Source organism: Bombyx mandarina, chromosome 21, assembly GCF_030267445.1.
Source record: "Bombyx mandarina strain Sakado chromosome 21, ASM3026744v2".
Taxonomy (NCBI): Eukaryota; Metazoa; Arthropoda; class Insecta; order Lepidoptera; family Bombycidae; genus Bombyx; species Bombyx mandarina.
The window spans coordinates 12,233,094-12,254,640 of record NC_143227.1 but is presented as its reverse complement, the minus strand read 5'-3'; the positions used below and the strand labels follow the sequence as shown (position 1 = coordinate 12,254,640).

Genomic DNA, 21,547 nt, shown 5'->3' with positions numbered 1-21,547 from the left:
TCACTTAAAATCCTTCCAGATTATTCAATCCCGTTTTTGCAGGATAGCCGTTGGAGCCCCGTGGTTCGTCAGGAACGTCGACCTCCATGACGACCTGGACTTAGAGTCCGTCAGTAAGTATTTGCAGTCGGCGTCGATGCGCCACTTCGATAAAGCGGCACGACACGAGAACAAGGGCGGATCCAGCTTTGGCGCCAGGAGGGGGTCATATAGTCAAATTTAGATGCGTTCGTTCCCAAACGTTTGCCATTATACAAAGTTATTATATTATATTAAATTAATTAAATATTGAAGGTATGTAGTTACATAAAATCTGTATGGTGACAAAATATATAAATAAAATCATTATATTCAATTAGTGGTCCACTTAAGTCCTGGACCCAGCTCAGGGGGTGGTCATGACCCCCATGACCCTCCCCCTGGATCCGCCATTGCACGAGAACCCTCTCATCGTGGCCGCCGGTAACTACATTCCCGATCCTGCGGACAGAATGGAAAGCAGCCGACGTTGCCCAAAACACGTCATCTCGGATCCTCCCGATCCACTAACGGTGCTTTTAGGTACTTCAAGCACCGGTCACCGTTCTCGTCGAACCCGTCGCTTTCGACGAAGGGCTCGACGAGTAAATTAACTCTCAGACACAGCCCACTGAGTTTCTCGCCGGATCTTCTCAGTAGGTCGCGTTTCCGATCCGGTGGTAGATTCTGCGAAGCACGGCTCTTGCTAGGGTTCGTGTTAGCAACGTCATCAGGTTTGAGCCCCGTGAGCTCACCTACTAGCCACGGTTACGCTAAAATAGCCTCTAAGGCTATCAGATTAGGTAGGAAAAAAAAAAGCGGCCTAGATATATTGTTCCTAGTTTATCATTTTTTAATTTATTTTAATATAAATGAGATGACAGTACCTGGTCTGTGTTCCCTTCATTGCTGATTGCAGAACAGAAACTTAACTCACTGTTTAACTTAACTAACATTATTTTGTATATATCTGCCGGGTAAGAATTTTACGCCTTACGATTTTACGTTTTTCCTTTGTCGTGTCACTCTTGTCAGAGCGGTCGTGGTCGTCATTCAGTATAATTGCTGTGGGCAGATGTTATGCGCCTCGTGAGCAATCGCCACTTCTCCCGGTTTGTGGTGAGTCTGGTACACTCATGTAAACAGCCGGCCAACTGCTCACTTGACTTGGCTGGTCAACCGCATGACCAACCTTCCACGCGGTCTGGTGCCTTCTACTTTATTACATTTATGAGAGTTAAGTCTCACAATGCTGATAGTAGTGTAGTACGAGTTAGTAGGGTTGCTTCGCACTGTTATCCAAGCTGTGTAAAACATACGTAATGGAGAGACATTTTTGACGGTGCCCCAGACCGGAATTTAAGCTTAGTCTAACCCTGATCGCCTGTCACGTAAAGTACTATGCCTGCGTAAGCACCGTGGAAGTCATGATAAAAAAATCTCAATCACATACCTAATATATTAGAGGTTTATGGTGAGTCTGGTACACTCATGTAAACAACCGTCGTCGTGGCCTAAAGGATAAGACGTCCGGTGCATTGGTATGTAGCGATGCAACGGTGTTCGAATCCCGCAGGCGGGTACTAATTTTTCTAATGAAATACGTACTTAACAAATGTTCACGATTGACTTCCACGGTGAGGGAATAACATCGTGTAATAAAAATCAAACCCGCAAAATTATAATTTGCGTAATCACTGGTGGTAGGACCTCATGTGAGTCCGCACGGGTAGGTACCACCGCCCCGCCTATTTCTGCCGTGAAGCAGTAATGCGTTTCGGTTTGAAGGGTGGGGCAGCCGTTGTAACTATGCTAAGACCTTAGAACTTATATCTCAAGGTGGGTGGCGCATTTACATTGTAGATGTCTATGGGCTTCAGTAACCACTTAACATCAGGTGGGCTGTGAGCTTGTCCAACCATCGAAGCAATAAAAAAAATAAAAAAACCGTCAACTGCCGACTTCACTTGGTCGGTCCATTGCATGGGCAACCTTCCACGCGGTCTGGTGCCTTCTACTTTGTCCTGAACAACAAGGCACTCTATGGAGTCATATCCTCGCCGGGAGATATGTCCAAGAAATGATAGTATGCGCCTATGCACGAGCGTCGAAAGACACTGCTTAATGCCGATTTCTTGAAGAATGGAGATATTGATGTTTTACGTTTAGGTCAGTCTTTATTAGCTATAATTGAGATTTAGACCTCATGATGCATGGAGGGATGAGGTCGTGATATTAATTATATTATTGGCTTGGCTTGTCAAGGATACTTACGCAGTGATATAATATAAAGTATAATAAAAAAAAATTAAACACAGAAATATTATTTTTACATTGTTTATTACGTAATACCATAAATAATGTACAAAATATTTAAAACTAAACAGAAATTAATTGTTTATAAACATTAAGTGGACGAACATTACAAAAGTGTAAAAAGTACTTCTTTATTAATAAAATTTTTCTGAGGATTAATTCCGACCTTATATACAAAAGCTCAAATATTCTTTTCGTCTTAAGCATCTCACAATTAAGAGTTTTTTTTTTATTGTAATGGTGAGGCGATTTATTTTTTGGTTGTTTTCTTTTGATCTTTTGGCTTTCAATGCGAGAGTTAATTAATTTGTTTTAATCGTTATTATGGTGTACCGAAATTATCATTCTAAACAAAAATATCGCAACTTTAGCATTGAACAGGCTTAACTAAAAATTTTAAGAAAATGAGTTTCAATACTTCGAACTAACTATGAACAAGTATTCTATCGGTTTATAAAATAAAAATTTAAAATTTAAAAATGACTCAAATTTTAAGTTAGAAAATAGTAAAGTAAGCTTTCCGTCTCTTTAAAAATATTTTAAAGGTTTTAAAAGGTATGCGATATGTCAGAGAGCTCGTATCTCCTGACATTCTCAAGAAAAACAATAACTTCGATTTACCCTAAAGACACACCCTGTATAATATATCAATGGTATAATGCAATGCCCTCTGTGATCTACAGTAATTTATTTTCTAGTTCATAATTTTGACACGAAAAAGCCTAACTACTACGATTCGATTTCTTTGTTCCCCCTTCATAGCTTCCAAGCTACCCAAGAATCTGTACTATGTACAGTATAACAACATTATTATAATTGTGAAAGCTTGTATGTAACATCATACATACATTAATACAAAAAACGAGACTGTTAGACAATCATCCAAAAATGGCTGAATATGTTAAGGTGAATTTTCGCGCTGAAGTTATTAGTTCACCTGGATTAATAGATAGGAAACTTTTGACTATGGCATATAACATGACCCGGGCAATGCGTGGTGAATCTGCTATATCCGTATCTTCGGATCTACCAATCGATCTGATAGTTTAACAGATCAGTGTGCTTAGTGCGAGTGTTGTAACTTCTCGATCGCGTAAGAGTTCACTCAAATTTGTATGGAATTGGAACAGCGCCCCTAGCGGCAAACGAAGGAAAGCTATTCCAACACCATACATGTTTGAGTTAACTTTTACGCGATCGAGAAGTTAAAAACTCGAACTAAGTACAAAGAAAGTTACACAAGCACACGTATATCAGATTCGTTTCATTATTTATCAAATTTAACGCCTCTCAACCCGCGGCTATGTCTGCTATTAAATAGAAAATATAATATTTTCCTGCACAATGTTTACTCAATGCTAATCTTAACGCACTGAGCGTCATATGCGTAATTTATTTAAAACTCTCAACATTAAAACCGGGAGTCGTATATCGATTCGCTAATTTTATAAAATGAACATTTCGTACCGATTGACTGATCTAGTCGTACCAGTTTTGATAGGACAAAAAAACTATAGATCACACCTTAGACTTATAAAATCGGAAGTATAGTTTTTTTGTTAAATGTATTATTTATAAACAGCCCACGTGATGAACATGTAACTTAAGAGTAAATTGAAGATAAGACGCTGTCAAAGTTGCACCCATGCATTCAGTTGCTTGCATGTCCCTACTCACTAGAGAGAGAAAGAGCTATTTAATCTATTTATAAAAGTTTATAATATTATGTAGATTTGAGATTTATAAGCTCCGACAATCGTTAGTTAGATTGAGTTGAAACTTAGTACGGTTATCAACACGCGAGCTTCAACTTGCTAGTTAATGATTTAGCGAATCATATCGTCGCAATGATTCATCACAGCGATACACAAGTAAGCTCGTCTTTCGATCTATTGATATAAAAATGTTATTACCAAAAAACATAATAAATTAAAAATTCGCTTTCATAATGTCTTTTATTTAGCCCTATGGGCGCGAACCGTCGGTAGATCGACTGTATTAACGCGTATAAATTCGAAATTCGAAATATAAACACATTTAAAAATGTTGCAAGTATTTTTTTAAACTACACAAGTAAGCTCGTCTTTTAATCTATTGATATAAAAATGTTATTAGGAAAAAAAAAACAAAAAAAAAAATTAAACATTCGCTTTCATAATGTCTTTTATTTAGCCCTATGAGCGCGAACCGTCGGTAGATCGACTCTATTAATGCGTATAGTCAGGAACGTCGGAATACCGCAAAACAGGAAATATAAAAACGCAACCTATGTGTTTTCACTATTCACGACATTACAATAGTACCTCGTACTTTAGAATTGTATGTTTTTTATGCCTAATAGGCTATTCCAGCTACGCGCGGACGAGTTGATGAGCTAACGGACTCAACCTGAGTGATTTAGCTAACATTAGCCCTAGCAAGAGCAGTGTTTTGCTGTAATTGTGTGTGATAACACAGTCCACCCCACCTGCCCCACCAATATTATAGTATTTTGTAAACAGCAAACAGTTTCCCTTGAATCTACATTTATTTCGATAAGCCTATTGTTTCTCACATATTCTTTTCAGTTCTTAAGCTGAATAGCGCATCGATGGTAAGTTAATTATAGAAAAACTAAAAGTCACCTACAGGTAACTCTGTTATAACACGATATTTTACACACGATTTCACTCCAACACGAAAAGTTCCCTAAAACCCTCTTATAACGCGGTACTTCTACAACGCGTTACGAGATTTTTGTTTAAAATCCTCCCGATCCACTAACGGGGCTTTTAGGTACCACAAGCATCGGGCGTCGTTCTCGTCGAACCCGTCGCTTGCGACGAAGGGCTCGACGAGTGAATTAACCCTCAGTCCTCAGACACAGCCCACTGAGTTTCTCGCCGGATCTTCTCAGTGGGTCGCGTTTCCGATCCGGTGGTAAATTCTGCGAGACACGGCTCTTGCTAGGGTTCGTGTTAGCAACGTCGTCAGGTTCGAGCCCCGTGGGCTCACCTACTAGTTAAGGTTACGCTGATATAGACTCTCAACGCTATCAGGTTAGGTAGGAAAAAACTTATTTAAAATCATTTACAAAATTGAATTGTGCACCACGAATACGCGATAATTAAATTAAGAGAACCGAAATTTTACCGTTTATTTTTATGTATGTAAATACATGTAAAGAAAAACCTTCATAGTCTAAAACTCTTTAGTTTTCTAAAAAGGATTTATCTTTAAATGTTGTTTTCTCATTATACATATAACAGACAACGCAATGAAGTATTTTATTGTTATTGTTATATTGTTATACTGGAGTATCCAATATAATTATAAAACAACATTTAAAGGCCTTTAGGTAATAATCTAATAAAATTAATATTTTTAAACAAACTGAACCTTCTTTTTACTGAATGTCAAACTTCACTGAATGATAAGAAAAATCCTTGTTAGAAAACTAAAGAGTTTTAGAATATGAAGGTTTTTCTTTACATACATACAGGCATAGTTGAGATGTTTCACTTAGAAAAAATACATTCCTTTTTGTACTGGCTTCTAGTCTCATATGACACGGTTCCGCACAACACGGGACTCTGTAGCAACGTATCTACCGCGTTATAGAAGGTTTAGCTGTACAAATGTATAAACAGCTGTATAAATAGTCCTTTTGATTTGAATGATTATTTCTATATATAAAAATGAATTGCTGTTCGTTAGTCTCGCTAAAACTCGAGAACGGCTGAACCGATTTCACTAATTTTGGTCTTGAATTATTTGTGGAAATCCAGAAAAGGTTTAAAAGGTAGATAAATATGAAAATTCTCGGAATTAAATAAGAATAACAATTTTGTTTTTTGCTTTGATGTGTCCCCCGTCGGGCGGATTCCTTTTGTTTGTTTTAAGTTTATTTTATACAAAAGTTTAGGTCTTTTATTTATCGATTGAGGCACTAAGAAGTCTGCCGGGTCAGCTAGTTATTGATATTTGTTGCAGTGCCGTGGTTAGCAGGCGTCATCCAATGCGAATGTCACCTTAAGACAAGAGTCCGAAGACTCAAAATTGCTGTCGACTGACTCATCCTTCAACTTCAATGCAAGAGTGTTTCGTAGCCGAAATAGGCAGGATATTGCTACTGACCCGTGAAGGCTCACAATACGCCTGTCTGTGATTAGGTAGACTATAATTTTGCGTATTTGATCTTTAGGAACATGACCAATTCAATTGATCCTTTATCCTGATTGTATTGGTCAGGATATTCTAGCGTACTAGTGAAATTACTGTAGCGCGTATGCAAATTTTCAAGTTAATAGAATGTTTGTCGAAGTTATTGAAAATTACGATTCAAGTTAATAAAAACGTGATAGATATAGGTTTTATTTTTGGCATTTTCCAATTAGTATAATAGCTAGAAACAGTAATGAATACTTATGCCAGTTTTAGAATTAGTCTGCTATTTTGTATATACTCTAAGCAGTTCGTTTATTTTGGCCCTAATGCAAACAATTGTTTTTTTGTTCTCTCGAAAGGTGAATGTAAAATTGAAAATGGCATCCTAAAATTGTTTTAGTTTTTAGTCAGTGCCAATTGAGATGTGATCATTGGGATGGGAAAGAAATCGTCATACGAACTATCGTTTAACGAAAGTTTTTCTCGGATATTTTGAGGGAGCTTAATTAAGATTCGGTTTAATGCGACCTCAACGGCACTAGCTAAAAGCTTCACATGATTATTAGGTAGATTTAAAACGACAGATTTTTTTTGTAGATCTTCAAATACATATAATACGTTTGAAACCACGTATCTATTCACATTGATCGGTTGTTATGGGTGTTGAAAAAACCAATGATCGTCACATCGCGTATACCACCATCCAATGTGACAGTTAATTTAAATCGCGTTTTTAGTGTAACGATTAATTTTACTGTCACTTATCGAGGAATGATTGTTTAGGTGGGTGGACGAGCTCACAGCCCACCTGGTGTTAAGTGGTTACTGGAGCCCATAGACATCTACTACGTAAATTTACTAATACTACGTAAATTTCGCCACCCACCTTGAGATATGAGTTCTGAGGTCATAGTATAGTTACAACGGCTGCCCCACTCTTCTAACCGAAACGCATTACTGCTTCACGGCAGAAACAGGCAGGGCGGTGGTACCTACCCGTGCGGACCCACAAGAGGTCCTACCACCAGTTAAAGGAAGTTTTCGCACGTTATAAATTAATAATCGCTATGCTATTTTTTATTAACACGTTAAAAAAACGCGCTTATTATTGGAGGACCGTTTAAAACTGATGTTTATTTAGGTCGTCAGTCTGTGGTGTCGCCGTTCTTGCTTTTCATTCTGGAGAGGTGCTCGGCCTCCTCGATCGTGTCCGGCAGCCTCATGTTCCTGGTCTCCGGCAGCATCATGACCAGAGTGCTCGATATGAAGCACATCGCTCCGAAGATCACAGTTGGCATCGATTTGTGGTAATATGACTGTTTGAAGAGATAACGTATTTTGAATGTATTTTCGTGTTGATAATTAAATAAAATTTTTGTTATTTCATAGGCATTCTTGTTACTACCTAGGTAATACTTCGATGAGAAAAGCGATAAATATTTGTGTTACGAAGTAAATACTTTTTTTAACAATTAGTGTGCATATCTATTACATACATTAAAATCAGAATAAAAAACAATAATAATGTTGTTTTACGCCGCTATTTTTTGAAGCCATGCTTTATTTGGCGCTAAATAATGAAATAGATTTAATATAAATATTAGCAATGTCAATGGCCTGATGGTAGCAATGAGCAATTCAATGTGTTACGCTAAGTGGCCTATTTAAAGCTATATACATTCATATGTACATTAAAATAACTAAGATTGGCTTAAAGGTCGAGTACCCAACAGCCATTGATATTTAATAAATAAAAATAGTAGTGCTTACCAGTAGTGGCGTTAAAGGAGCTATTAGAGAGCCGATTCTTCCAGCTGTAGAGCAGACGCTTATCAGAGTCTGCCTCATGTTAGTAGGGAAGACTTCCGACACGTATATATAGACGGAACTGTAGGCTAATGTGACACTCCATTTCCCAACTAGATATAGCGGTATCGACCAGTAATCAGCTGCAACAATTAGTCAATATATATGTAAAGTTATAGCCCACTGAGTTTCTTGCCGAATCTTTTCAGTGATTCCTATCCGGTGTATAGGTTCTGCGAAACAGTGCTTTTGCTTAAGGCTAGGGTTATCAAATTCTCTCAGATTAAGCCCAAGAGTTCATCTAGCCGTCTGGGCGTAGCTAAAATAGCCTCTTAGGTTTGGTTCACACGGCATTATCCTGCACGTTTTCTTTGTATTCGTTATTTTAACGTACAATCAACCGGGTGTTTTCGTTCGTGTAAAAACGAACGTGTGAACGAGACAGAGTTACTTATACAGGGTGGGCCATAAAGTTGAGCGGATTATAAAAAATCATATAAAAAAACTACAAAGTTTAGGAAAGAAAAAATATAATTATAATAAAGATTATAAATGGGAATTTTATTTTTTAAAAATAACATCGCTGAGATGTGTGCCATCTACACGTACACTCTTGCAATCTAGCCCTCAAATTCGTGAAAACTCGCTGGCACATCGCTCGTGGTATATATTATGTACTATACGCCACTGCAACGTTAAAGTTCATTCGATTTGCTTGACAAATGTCCGTTGAGTATTCGTTTAAACGCATAAGCGGTAAACGTTTTTTTGCAGTAAAAACGACACGTGAAGGGTTCTATGTTTTTTTTATGATTGAAGGATTACTGTTGGCCCTGAGGCTTTTCCAGTTTCACCAGGATAGGTGGGCGAGCAAAGGCTCAGCCAGGAGGGGTGGGATTTGCTAACAGCTACTCGAGCGCCTCCGAAGGAGACCTAACAACTCAAGAGCAGCTGCTTCGCGAATGAATCTACTACCGGATCGGAATCGCGACCCGCTGAGAAGATCCGGGGAGGAACTCAGCGAGCTCATTCATGGGTTAGGTTGCACGGCGAACTCTTTGTCGGGTTCGACGAGTACGGTTACCGGGGTCCCTAAGCCTGCTCCTAGTGTTAGAGCTGAAGGCGTCTAATGCAAAGGTTATTGGATCTGATGGATTCGTAAGGACGTGTCTAGGGCGTCGACGGTGACTGGCTCCTGCGCGGTTCTATGTACAATGTATGTGCCACTATTCATTCGTTAAGACGTATACTGCAAATAAACGTGCAGGACAATGCCGTGTGAACCCGGCCTTAGAGGCTACCAGCTATTAGGTAGGGAAAAAGTAAAGTTATACTAAACTAAGTCTGGTATGGATATAAAAATACCATCAAGAAGCTTAGTTGTAAAGTTGACTGCAGTGATTTAGTGGCCGTAAAGTTCAACCTCTTGTTTTAAGGTGGTGTTGTTTAGGTTGTGATGTGTATGGGACCCGGTAGCATCTAGGGCTTGGCTATCAGTTCTCCAATCAGAGCAGGGGTAGTCAATGGGTCGATCACGGCTGTTAATCCAGTCGACTATATCAAGACAAAAAACATAAATACATAGCACACTGGTGGTAGGACGTCTTGTGAATCCGCATGTGTAGGTACCACCGCCTTGCCTATTTCTGCCGTGAAGCAGTAATGTGTTTCGGTTTGAAGGGCGGGACAACTGTTGTAAGTGTGTAGCGGCGTTTACGTTGTAAGGAAACCGTTGCAAAGTATTTTCTTTTAACCGTGTTACTGACTAAATCATAGTACGTAATATACTATAAAAACCGTCATATAATTTTATATAACATTGTATCTGTAAGTACGATGCTAGTTCGAACAACGTGTTTTTCATTTCTATGATTTGTGATGCTTTGTATAGGAAGTTATTTACGTTGTGTCGTAGCGCAGTCGGAGAATTTAAGTTTTGCAAACTGCCCAGATGTTTGACGGCGTCATAGTATACTCGTTTGTTACTAAGATTTTTTATTTTATTTGGAAGACAGATTATTAATCAGCAAATAAGCGACGAGAATCAGGGTCTCTTGAAGAATTTTCATTTTATTTTCTGAAGTATAAGTTTTTGACTGTTGTGCCGTTTTTTGATATTTTTTAATTAAAAATCAATCGTAGTACAAATAAACCCTAATGCAAACAACTTTGAACTCACGTTTAAATGCGAGTTTTTCTTGAATCTATTAATTATGCTTGGTTGGGGCGTAATTTCGTCAATGAATCTGCGTCAATAAAAAACTCTAAGTCGCGAAACTATGATCTCTTACATAAAAGGCCATTACCGGCCATATAAAGAACTCTGTGAATGTATCTAATGTTGTAGTAGATTCTGCTAACTGCCGAAAACTTACGGGCTAATAAATTTCACACGCTCGCCTTAGAGAGAGACAGAGTCAAATTAACTTCTTGAAATAGCACGTGCAATACACACCCAGGTTAAATCAGACATTTCAATAAATTTACAACATAAAATATTTCCGTAACATAAAGCACGTCAACTTATTTATATATCTTCCCACCATTAAACATTATGTCATTGTGAGTGGTTATTTATTATTTGTCATTTGTGTGTTAAATGCGATTTTCAAATAACGATTGTGGTTTTAAAATAGCAATTTTTATTTGACCTCAGTAATCATGATGTAATATTGTTTGTTTGATGGCAATGAGTGTCGTGTAAGAATTCTGTAGGGATTCAGAATATGGTCACGGTAGTGTTAACCTTCCAATGAATAATGAAATCTGAGTGATTACTGGTGGCCCAAAGGCCTTTCCAGTTTCACCAGTGACAGGAGCAAAGGCTCAGTCAGGAGGGGTGGGATTTGCTAATAGCTAGCCGAGCACCTCCAAAGGAGACCTAACAACTCAAGAGTAGCTGCTTCGCGAATGAATCTACTATCGGATCGGAATCGCGACCCGCTGCGAAGATCCGACGAGAAACTCAGCGGGCTGATGTTGAGGTTAGGTTGCTCGTAGGGTTACCGGAGTCCGTAAGGCTGCTCCTAGCGTTAGAGCTGAAGGCGTAACAAGGAAGGGTTATTGGATCTGATGGAAAATTGTGTTTCGTCGTTGATCACTGCTTATATTAGACGTTTTTTGGACAGCATGGACATCACCTTAAGACTTGGAGTGGAAATTGGAACGTAAGACTTAATCGGTGCATTAATAATCTTTTTTATTACTTGATACGTACGCATACGTAATCATACGAAATAACACGTACGCGTACGTAATCATACGTAATAATATGTACGCGTACGTAATCATATATGTAATAATACCTACGCGTACGTAATTTATCTTTACTACTCCCGCCATCGGAGTAGAGTCCACCCATATTATCTGGAACCGCTGCGTTCATCCACAGTACGTTTCCAAATATCTTTTCTGCCATGTACCATCCGGCTTTGGAATGAGCTCCCCTCCACGGTGTTTCCCGAGCGCTATGACATGTCCTTCTTCAAACGAGGCTTGCGGAGATTACTTAACGGTAGACAGCGGCTTGGCTCTGCCCCTGGCGTTGCTGACGTCCACGAGCGACGGTAACCACTTACCGTCAGGTGGGCCGTATGCACATCTGCCTACAGAGGCAATAAAAAAAACGTAATGATACAAAGTTTATTGTAAGTAACTTGTAACTTGGAACCACAATCGTTTTCCAGCATTGCCAGTACTGACGTCCGATCCGTCCATCTTTTATTTTTTATTGCTTAGTTGGGCGGACGAACTCACGGCTCACCTGATGTTAAGTGGTTACCGCAGCCCATAGACATCTACAACGTAAATGCCGCCACCGATATGAGTTCTAAGGTCTCTGTATAGTACAACAGCTGCCCTACCCTTCAAATCGTAACGCTTTACTGCTTCACGGCAGAAATAGGCAGGGTGGTGGTACCTACTTGTCTATTTTTGTGCATCTTTTTACTATAGCTCTCTGATTAGCCCACCTAATGGTTACCGCCGTCGTGGCCATTGTCAATGACAGTAGCGTGGTAAACCCGTTTGTTCACCGAATTTTTTTTCCTACCTAACCTTGAGAGGTTATTTCAGCGTAACCTTGACTAGTAGGTGAGCTCACGGGGCTCAAACCTAACGACGTTGCTAACACGAACCCTAGCAAGAGTCGTGCTTCGCAGAATCTCCCCCGGATCGGAAACGCGACCCACTGAGAAAATCCGGCGAGAAACTCAGTGGGCTGTGTCTGTGGGTTAATTTACTCGTGGAGCTCTTCGTCGCAAGCGACGGGTTCGACGAGAACGATGACCGGTGCTTGAGGTACCTAAAAGCATTCGTGTGCACACTTCTCGTGTCGTGGCGCTTTGTCGAAGTGGCGCATTGATGCCGACTGTAGATACGTACTGATGGACTTTAGGTCCAGGTCATCATGCAGGTCGATGTTCACGACGAACCAGTCCATCGCAGTCACGACTCACGGCACTAACTTTGTATCGGCACATACATTTTGAAAGATTTATGTACGTGCCAATATTATACGTACGTATTCAAATTATGAAGGTCATCCGTAGACAATATTAATGCGGTTGCGGTTCGAACAAATAGATCAGTAAGCCAAATTAAATGATGAATTATAAAAAAAAGACATTTACGCATACTTTCGTTACACAGACGTGATTTAAGTGTCAGCATAAAGTTATTTAAGTAATGCTGACGCAAAAAAACCTTGAAATTAATTAGATTGAATTTTAAACATATGCTTTTTAAGACTGCAGACAGTACAACGTGAATGCCATCACTCATCTCGAGATTTAAGGTCTAGGTCGTAATTGTATCGTTTTAGAGCTGTCCCACCCTTAAAACTGGAACCTACTGATGGTTTATTACTCGTGGGGACTTAAAATACTTCTTACCACCAGTAATTACGCGAATTAAAAGCTTTGCCGGTTTTATTATTGTGACACGATGTTATTCGCGGATGGACGAGCTCCCGGCCAATCTGGTGTTAGGTGGTGACCAGAGCCCATAGACATCAACAACGTAAATGCCGCTACCCACCTTGAGACACCTTGACATGAGTAATAAGGTCTTAGTGTAAAACACAACGGCTGCCCCGTCTTCAAACCGAAACGTATTACGGCTTCACGGCAGAAATAGGCAGGGTGGTGGTACCTACCCGTGCGGACTCACAACACGTCCTACCACCAGTTGTCTTTATGTGTTACGTATTAACAGTCTTCTTCTTCTTTTTCTCCACCTTATCTCACTAGGTGGGGTCGGCATAGCTAATTTTTCTCTTCCATTCTCTTCTATCAGCCGCCAGTATTAACAGTCATATTGTTGTTAATGTTTAATAGGACTTATCAATACTACCCCTACCACCGTGTAACCTAAAGTCGCAGTTTTGTGTTCTTAACGGTTGCTTCCTTGAAATAATACAAACAAAAGAAAAACAAAAAACAAAATACTTACATCTTGGCAAGAAAGCGAACAGCAAACTCATGACCGTACAAGTTAGATAAGTCGTCAATAAAGTTTTCTTCCTCCCGTATTTATCCAGCACGATGACTACCACAATATAGGCAGGTATCTCCACTAACGTCACGAGCATGAAGCTAACGTATCTATTGCTACTTAAAGAAACCGAATTAATGGAAAAACCATAGTACACTAGGGAACACGTCATCCATAGAAACGAGCAAATCGCGACCCGTTTCCATATTATACCAGATCTGATGGCCTTGTACATCTGAGACTTTTTGTCCCCGGTTTGGTTCTGCGGTTTCAGCAGGGGATCTCCGAGCGCATCTAGATCGAGACTCCTCGGGTCTAGATTGTTGATCTTGGCGGCGCGTTTCAGTACGTCAATTGCTTCGTCCCTTCGTCCTTTGCTGAGAAGCCAGCGCGCGCTTTCGTTCATAAACCAAACGTATACGAAGACGATTGTGGCGGGGCAGTAGAGGATTAGGATGTATGTCCTCCAGTTGTTTACAGCCCAGGCCAGAAGGGCTATGAGAACGACGCCGATAACGAAGGTCATGTTGCACATGGCCGACACGATGACCCGTTGCTTGAGGCCAACCAGTTCCACAACTATAAATAGAACGATGAAGGTTAAATAACGTTCGCGCGTAACATATGGTCGGGGTTTAATGAACTTTGCTTTACTGACGTGACGAAAACGAACTTTGTACCTACACCTTCAAATAATTTATTCGTTATTGAAATTCGAGAGTCCGCTAACGAGACCGGCTGTTTTTAACGCAGCCATTAAACTATAATTCATTACACAGATTTCACTTTTCCCACCACAGATACCGGTTTCAATATATCGCAAGGCCCTACGGCTCTCTTCACGCTTTTGTAATTTATACTGTTTAATTAACCTGTCAATTGTTGGCGTAAAACAAATTGTTGTACCAATTTCACACAACACAATTCACGGTATGGGTTTCGGTTATCACTTGGCCTTAGTTGGAATGTGTTCGTCCGTTCTTCTCAATCGTTTATCTCTTGACAGAGTGGTCGTGATGTCATGGGGACGGGGCGTCCAAGCTTACGCATCTCATGAATCCCTTAGAACTTATTATATAGAACAGATTAGTTCGTCTTGGCTAGTTAAAATGCGCGAACATCTGGTTAAGGAGTATTGACCTGTGCCCACAGCAGTATTAATGCAGTGATATCTTGAAATCAAAGACGACCGTATAGACTTTCTTCAAATTATATGATATCATTCTTTTTATGGGGTTCGGTATTCGTTCGTGTAAATAATAAGCTTAAAATATCTTGGTACATTCCAATAACATCATCGACAGTTGCGTTTAGTGCGACTGTCATTATTAACACGTTGAACGCCAGACTTGAAACCGTGTTTATTTAATTCAGTGGGCTGCGATGAACACACTGTGACCGCCAATAGGTCGGGTCCCGGGGAGAGGTGTAATGAGTAGTCACTTTATCCGTCAGTTGCCCAATTATTAATGAGTTATTTCTTGATAATATTTGCGAAAGGACACCTCAACGCTTTTTGGATCATTATTGATATATTGGTGTGGCCCTAGAGCGGTGTTTCCCAACGTGGGGCCCACGCCCCACAGGGGGCAATTTGATAATTAAGGGTGGCAATCGCACTATATTCATATCCAAAATCTATATTAAAATTATTTTGAATTTGAATTTCGTTTTTTTATTATATGTTTTGAAATATTATAATACGTACTGTGTTTTCATAACAATTTCATAGTGATTTCTTCCTAAAACCAATCATTTATGTTTCTTAAGTGAAAAAATCAATTTTTTTATGTTAAAAATTATATTTGAGGGCAACAAAAATTTTAGAAATGTTACAGTGGGGCATGGCACAAAAAAGGTTGGGAAACACTGCCCTAGACGAAAGTATGTTGTGGACACATGGTGTCCGTCGGGACGCTTATCGTGTTAAACTAATATATAATAATATTTTCGTATGGTTACTTACTGAAAACATAAGCTGAAGGGTAAAGTCCTCCGCCGAAACCAGCCTCCAGGAAATGCATGGCAACGAAAAACAGGTAGCTCGGCGAGAAAGATCGAGCGAATCCGAATATGAAACTTGCGCAGGAAGAAAACCCTACAGCAACTTTCCTCCCGAACCTATCCGATATGGCTCCAGTGAACAGCATGGCCACAAACATTCCAGAATTATGGATGGTTCCGACTAGCGCTCGTTTCCATTCTTGGCAGACAAGGTTGAACTAAAAAAATACTTGCGTTGTAACTACCCTCAATTGGCAGCGAGATTAAAACTATTCCAATTCAACTTCAGGAGACGAGCAAGTAATTTTTTTTTCCTTCCTAATCTGATAGCCTTGAGAGACTATTTCAGCGTAACCTTAACTAGTAGATGAGCTCACGGGGCTCAAATCGGAGGGAAGCTAACACTGGCCCTAGCAAGAACAGTGCTCGCAGAATCTACCACCGGATCGGAAACGCGACCCATTGAGAAGATCCGGCGAGAAACTCAATGGGCTGTCTTTTTTTTTTTTTATTGCTTAGATGTGTGGACGAGCTCACAGCCCACCTGGTGTTAAGTGGTTACTGGAGCCCATAGACATCTACAACGTAAATACCACCACCCACCTCGATATGAGTTCTAAGGTCTCAGTTTTTACAGTATGGGTTAATTCGCTCGTCGAGCCTTTCGTCGCAAGCGACGGGTTCGACGAGGACGGTGACCGGTGCTTGTGGTACCTAAAAGCACCGTTAATGGATCGGGAGGATTCGTAATGACGTGTTTTGGGCGACGTCGACTGTTTACCATTCGGTCTACAGGATCGGGTATGGACGGGCAAGGATATTTTGAATTACAACCGAGATTGTCTTCATGTATTGAGGTGAGAGGCGGTATTTATTTTGCCATGTCTATGAGTTATTATTTAATAAGCGATACCATGCCTTACGCTTCGACTATTATGTGTTATTTTCTATGCTCTTCAACTTTAAATACCGCACTGACTGAAATATATATATTTTTTTTATTGCTCGGATGGGTGAATGAGCTCACGGCCCACCTGGTGTTTAGTAGTTAAAGGAGCCAATAGACGTCTACAACGTAAATACCATCACCCACCTCGACATGAGTTCTAAGGTCTCAGTTTTTACAGTATAACGGCTGCCCCACCCTTCAAACCATATTCAAACATATTTCTAATTTACTAGCAAATTAGCACAGATTTATTAGCAAAAGCTGTGTATTTCAAAGTTTAACAGTCTCAGCGAAGCGCAACACTGTTTTACTAGTACATTATAAAGTTGAAGTAGCAATCGAGAATATTGATTCAAGGCATGTGTCATGGCCAAGAATATCGTGGGTTGAACACTGCATATTGGACCTAGAAGGTTACGTGCAATGTTTAGTCATACAACTGTATCTGTGTGCATTGGGTCCCGGGTACGTAATATTTGTGAATAAATCATTGTAATTGTCCACATTCATATATGTACATGAGTGAATACCGTGTTAACTTAATATTGAACTAGATGATGACCGGTTTTTTTTTTTGATAACGCCATCTTGTTGTGTCTTTAAAGCGGTTAGTTGCCCTCGATTAAGAAAAACAGTATTATTATTCACCAATAGATGTCGGGAAGAGTTGATTATTGAAAACACGAATAAAACAACATTTTCTGAAAATAAATCGTAGCTAGATTGATTTATCGCTCCCGGAATCCCCTGTATACTAAATTTTATGAAAATCGTTAGAGCCGTTTCCGAGATTCAGATTATATACATAATATATATTAATATACAAGAATTGCTCGTTTAAAGGTATAAGATTTGTTTATCACTATCTATAACACATTTTCTATGATTTTTTGCCTCATCCATTCTAAATGACATTTCCTACTCATTTCCTAATGACCAGTGGGCCGTGTGGCGATCAACGTGGTAAGTGAAGCAATATAAAACCAAAATTTACCTCTTTGACAAAAGAATAATCGTTTTCGTAAACAAAACTCTCGCAAGGCACAGTTTTATTGATGAAGTCTTCAGGCAAACACTGCTGACTCGTAACGTTTGCTTGCTCGTACATGAAGCAGGATTGAGGACGCTGTTTCTCCACGTCCAGCGGGATAGCGTACTGCAGCCAGGATGTATCATTAAACCTTAACTCACAGCCGTCTACTTCGCATCTGTTTAAAAAAAAAATGGCCATTTTTAGCTGTTTACGAGCGCATTTATAAGGCATTTAGTAGGCAGCGGCTTGGTTCTGCCCCTGGCATTGCTGAAGTCCATGGGCGACGGTAACCACTCACCATCAGGTGGGCCGCATGCTCGTCTGCCTACAAGGGCAATAAAAATTAAAAAAAACCACAGTGTTTTTTGCGTAGTAAAATCAGCGAATACATCATCTGTCTGTCAATTTTGATTTTTGACATCGAATGGTAAGTGGTAATTACGGTAACACACGGAAACCAAGCTTTTCTGATTTAAAGGGTAGGATAGTCATTATTCCAAAATAACTAATGAAGATTTCGAAATTGATGTCTCAAGTTTTTTTTATTGGTTATATGGGTGGACGAGGCTACAGCCCACCTGGTGTTAAGTGGTTACTGGAGCCCATAGACATTTACGACGTAAATGCGCACCCCACCTTGAGATGTAAGTTCTAAAGTCTCAGTATAGTTACAACGGCTGCCCCACCCTTCAAACCGAAACGCATTACTGCTTCACGGCAGAAATAGGCGGGGTGGTGGTACCTACCCGTGCGGACTCACAAGAGGTCCTACCACCAGTCATTACGCAAAATATAATTTTGCGGGTTTTTTTTTTAAGTCGATCGTGAACATTTGTTAAGTACGTATTTCATTAGAAAAATTGGTACCCGCCTGCGAGATTCGAACACCGTTGCATTGCTCAACACGAATGCACCGGACGTCTTATCTTTTAGGCCACAATTGCAATTGAGATACTAGGTTTTTTTTAAAACGCAGACGTGTTCTTAATGCATAGTATTTCGTACTACGAGTACGTTTATCGTTTACATCGATTGTTATCGATTTAATTATCTCAGTTCAAGAGCTGATAAGCTTATCGATACATTGTTCAGAGCAAAACATGTCTAATGATTTATCATGCGTTCGACACGTTCGCAAATAGTGATTCATGAGTCTTCCTGTAATAAAGTCGTTTGTAGATCGAAATCTGGATTATAAAGCACAAAATAATAATAATAATAATAATAAATATTTACTAACAATCATGTCACGTTAACTGGTCCCGTGCTAAGTTCGTAAAGAACTTGTGTTACAGGTACCAGATAACGGAAATAAATGTAAGATTTTTATTATACACATACATATTATATTTAATATACATCCATAACCCTGGAAAAGACATTTTATATTTATTATACAAATATCCTCCCTTGGCGGGATTCGAACCCGCGACCACCATGTATAGTGACCATGTCACTTACCACTACACCAGACGGCCGTTAATGTTTCTATATGGGGCGTTTGAGCATCATATTTGGTGTATTCAAATTGAAATGAGTATGCGAGATGAGCTATATAATTGGTACCGGTGACTGTTTTAAATGTAGAAGATTGACGTTGGTCAGGTATATTGGGAAGTGAAGTTTAATGGTTCCAATTTAGGTTTATCTATATATTAATACGTGAAGCAAAAACTTTGTGCCCCTTTTTACGAAAATTGCGCGGACGGAGAAATATGAAATTACCCACACTTATAGAGAATACAGAGGAGGAGTGCACAATGCTATTTTTTTTTAAATTATGCTTAAAACATACCTTAAATCAATAAAAAAAACATTACACACCCTACCATGTATTTGACACACACACATACATATAATTATACTCTTTGTTTATTGTCAATTTTCAAACTTTTGTTAATGTTTAAAGTCTGTGGTCAAATGCCGAAATAGATTAATATTGTTTGTCTTTATTTATCTATAGTGTAAGTTTTGGCGAAATCTGTGATTATATTATGGAAATATAATAATAGTATTTGACAATAGAACCATAACAATGTTTAAACATACAATTTCAATTCACATTATAGTCGAATTTCGATTACTGCGGGACCACTAGTAATCATTTAATTGTTGTGTATAGAAACCGTGAATGGCCAACGAGATGATTAGATGTCAGAATAAAAGATCGGTATATGCTTGTGACATGTCTTCGTAAATGTAAGGCCACTAGATGTTTTCTTTGTATACAATTACAGAGATGAAAGGTTATTTGGTTTAAGTGACATTTTTGCAAATTTTCCGGGTGGCCAATTCAAGTTTGTCGTCATCGTGGCCTAAAGGATAAGACGTCCGGTGCATTCGTGTTGAGCGATGCGCCGGTGTTCGAATCTCAGGCGGGTACAAAATTTTCGAATGAAATACGTACTCAACAAATGTTCACGACTGACTGCCACAGTGAAGGAATAACATTGTGTAATAAAAATCAAACCCGCAAATTTTAATTTGCGTAATTACTGGTGGTAGGACCTCTTGTGAGTCCGCACGGGTAGGTACCACCACCCTGCCTATTTCTGCCGTGAAGCAGTAATGCATTTCGGTTTAAAGGGCAGGGCAGCCGTTGTAACTATACCGAGACCTTAGAACTTATATCTCAAGGTGGGTGGCGCATTTACGTTGTAGATGTCTATGGGCTCCAGTAACCACTTAGTACCAGGTGCGCTGTGAGCTCGTCCACTCATCTAAGCAATAAAAAAATAAAAAAAGATGTGTGTTGTCGTGGGACACCGGACAGGAACGAAGTTCCATATAAAAAAATAAAGAATTACGAGAAAAAAATCGCGCGGTGAAATATCGCTGTGCCGAAAACAAGGCCTTATTCCACGGACTTTTTCTTACGGTTTTTACTATCACATTTTTTTCAGATCGGTCGCACAGCAAAATCCCTATCTCCTCCAAGCATGCCGTAAGGAAATTCGTTCCAAAAAAAAAAACCCAATTCGTGGATAAATTTTACAGTTTTTTTTTAAACGAACTACACTGAAAAGCGACGAGAAATATCTTTACGTTAGCGACATTTCTATTAGATTTTTTACTCTGTATTTGTCTAACGACGTATACTAAATGTGCAAAAATAATTTTGATAAGTTTCTTATCGGTGGGACAAGGACTTGAACTATTGTTCAAAGACTTACGTCTGAGAATGGACGCCTATAGGCCGATAACGGTTATATTTTTATTAATCGTTCTAATCGCAAACCGATAATAAAGTTGATAACAATGAAAATCATTGTTTTATTTAAATTAACCAGTTCGATCTTGATTGTTTGGAGACTGTCTGGCTGTCTTTTTTATTTATAGCTTAGATGGGTGGACGAGCTCACAGCCCTGGTGTTAAGTAGTTACTGGAGCCTATATATCTACAACGTAAATGCGTCACCCACCTTGAAATATGAGTTCTAAGGTCTCAGTTTTTACAACACAGCTGCTGCCCCACCCTTCTTACTGCTTGCTTCACGGCAGAAATAGGCAGGGCAGTGTTACCTACCCGTGCGGACTCACTAGACGTCCTACCATCAGCTCAGAATATGTCCTACCACCGGCTCTTCAACATCGGCTGGTTTGATTCGTTCTAATCCCGAGCAACACACAGGGTCTATATCAAACGGGAACCCATGATACTTTCCCGTCAAAAAAAAAGTTACAACGGCTGCCCCACCTTTCAAACCGAAACGCACTACTGCTGCACGGCAGAAATAGGCAGGGTGGTGGTACCTACCCGTGCGGACTCACAAGAGGTCCTA

At 39.5% G+C, this 21,547-nt stretch overlaps 1 protein-coding gene across 1 annotated transcript in view; it reads right to left on the bottom strand.

The window, feature by feature from the left end:
• Window positions 1–2,344: 2,344 nt before the first annotated feature.
• LOC114240935 (organic cation transporter protein) overlaps window positions 2,345–21,547 on the bottom strand; it is a 44,894-nt gene continuing 25,691 nt past the window's right edge. Inside the window, exons 3-7 of the mRNA XM_028171618.2 lie at window positions 17,727–17,940; window positions 15,746–16,001; window positions 13,738–14,358; window positions 8,251–8,429; window positions 2,345–7,796 (exon numbers count right to left, since the gene is read on the bottom strand). Of these exons, the coding sequence (XP_028027419.2) occupies window positions 7,626–7,796; window positions 8,251–8,429; window positions 13,738–14,358; window positions 15,746–16,001; window positions 17,727–17,940 (1,441 nt within the window). The 3' untranslated portion in view covers window positions 2,345–7,625. The remainder of the gene's footprint in view (window positions 7,797–8,250; window positions 8,430–13,737; window positions 14,359–15,745; window positions 16,002–17,726; window positions 17,941–21,547) is intronic.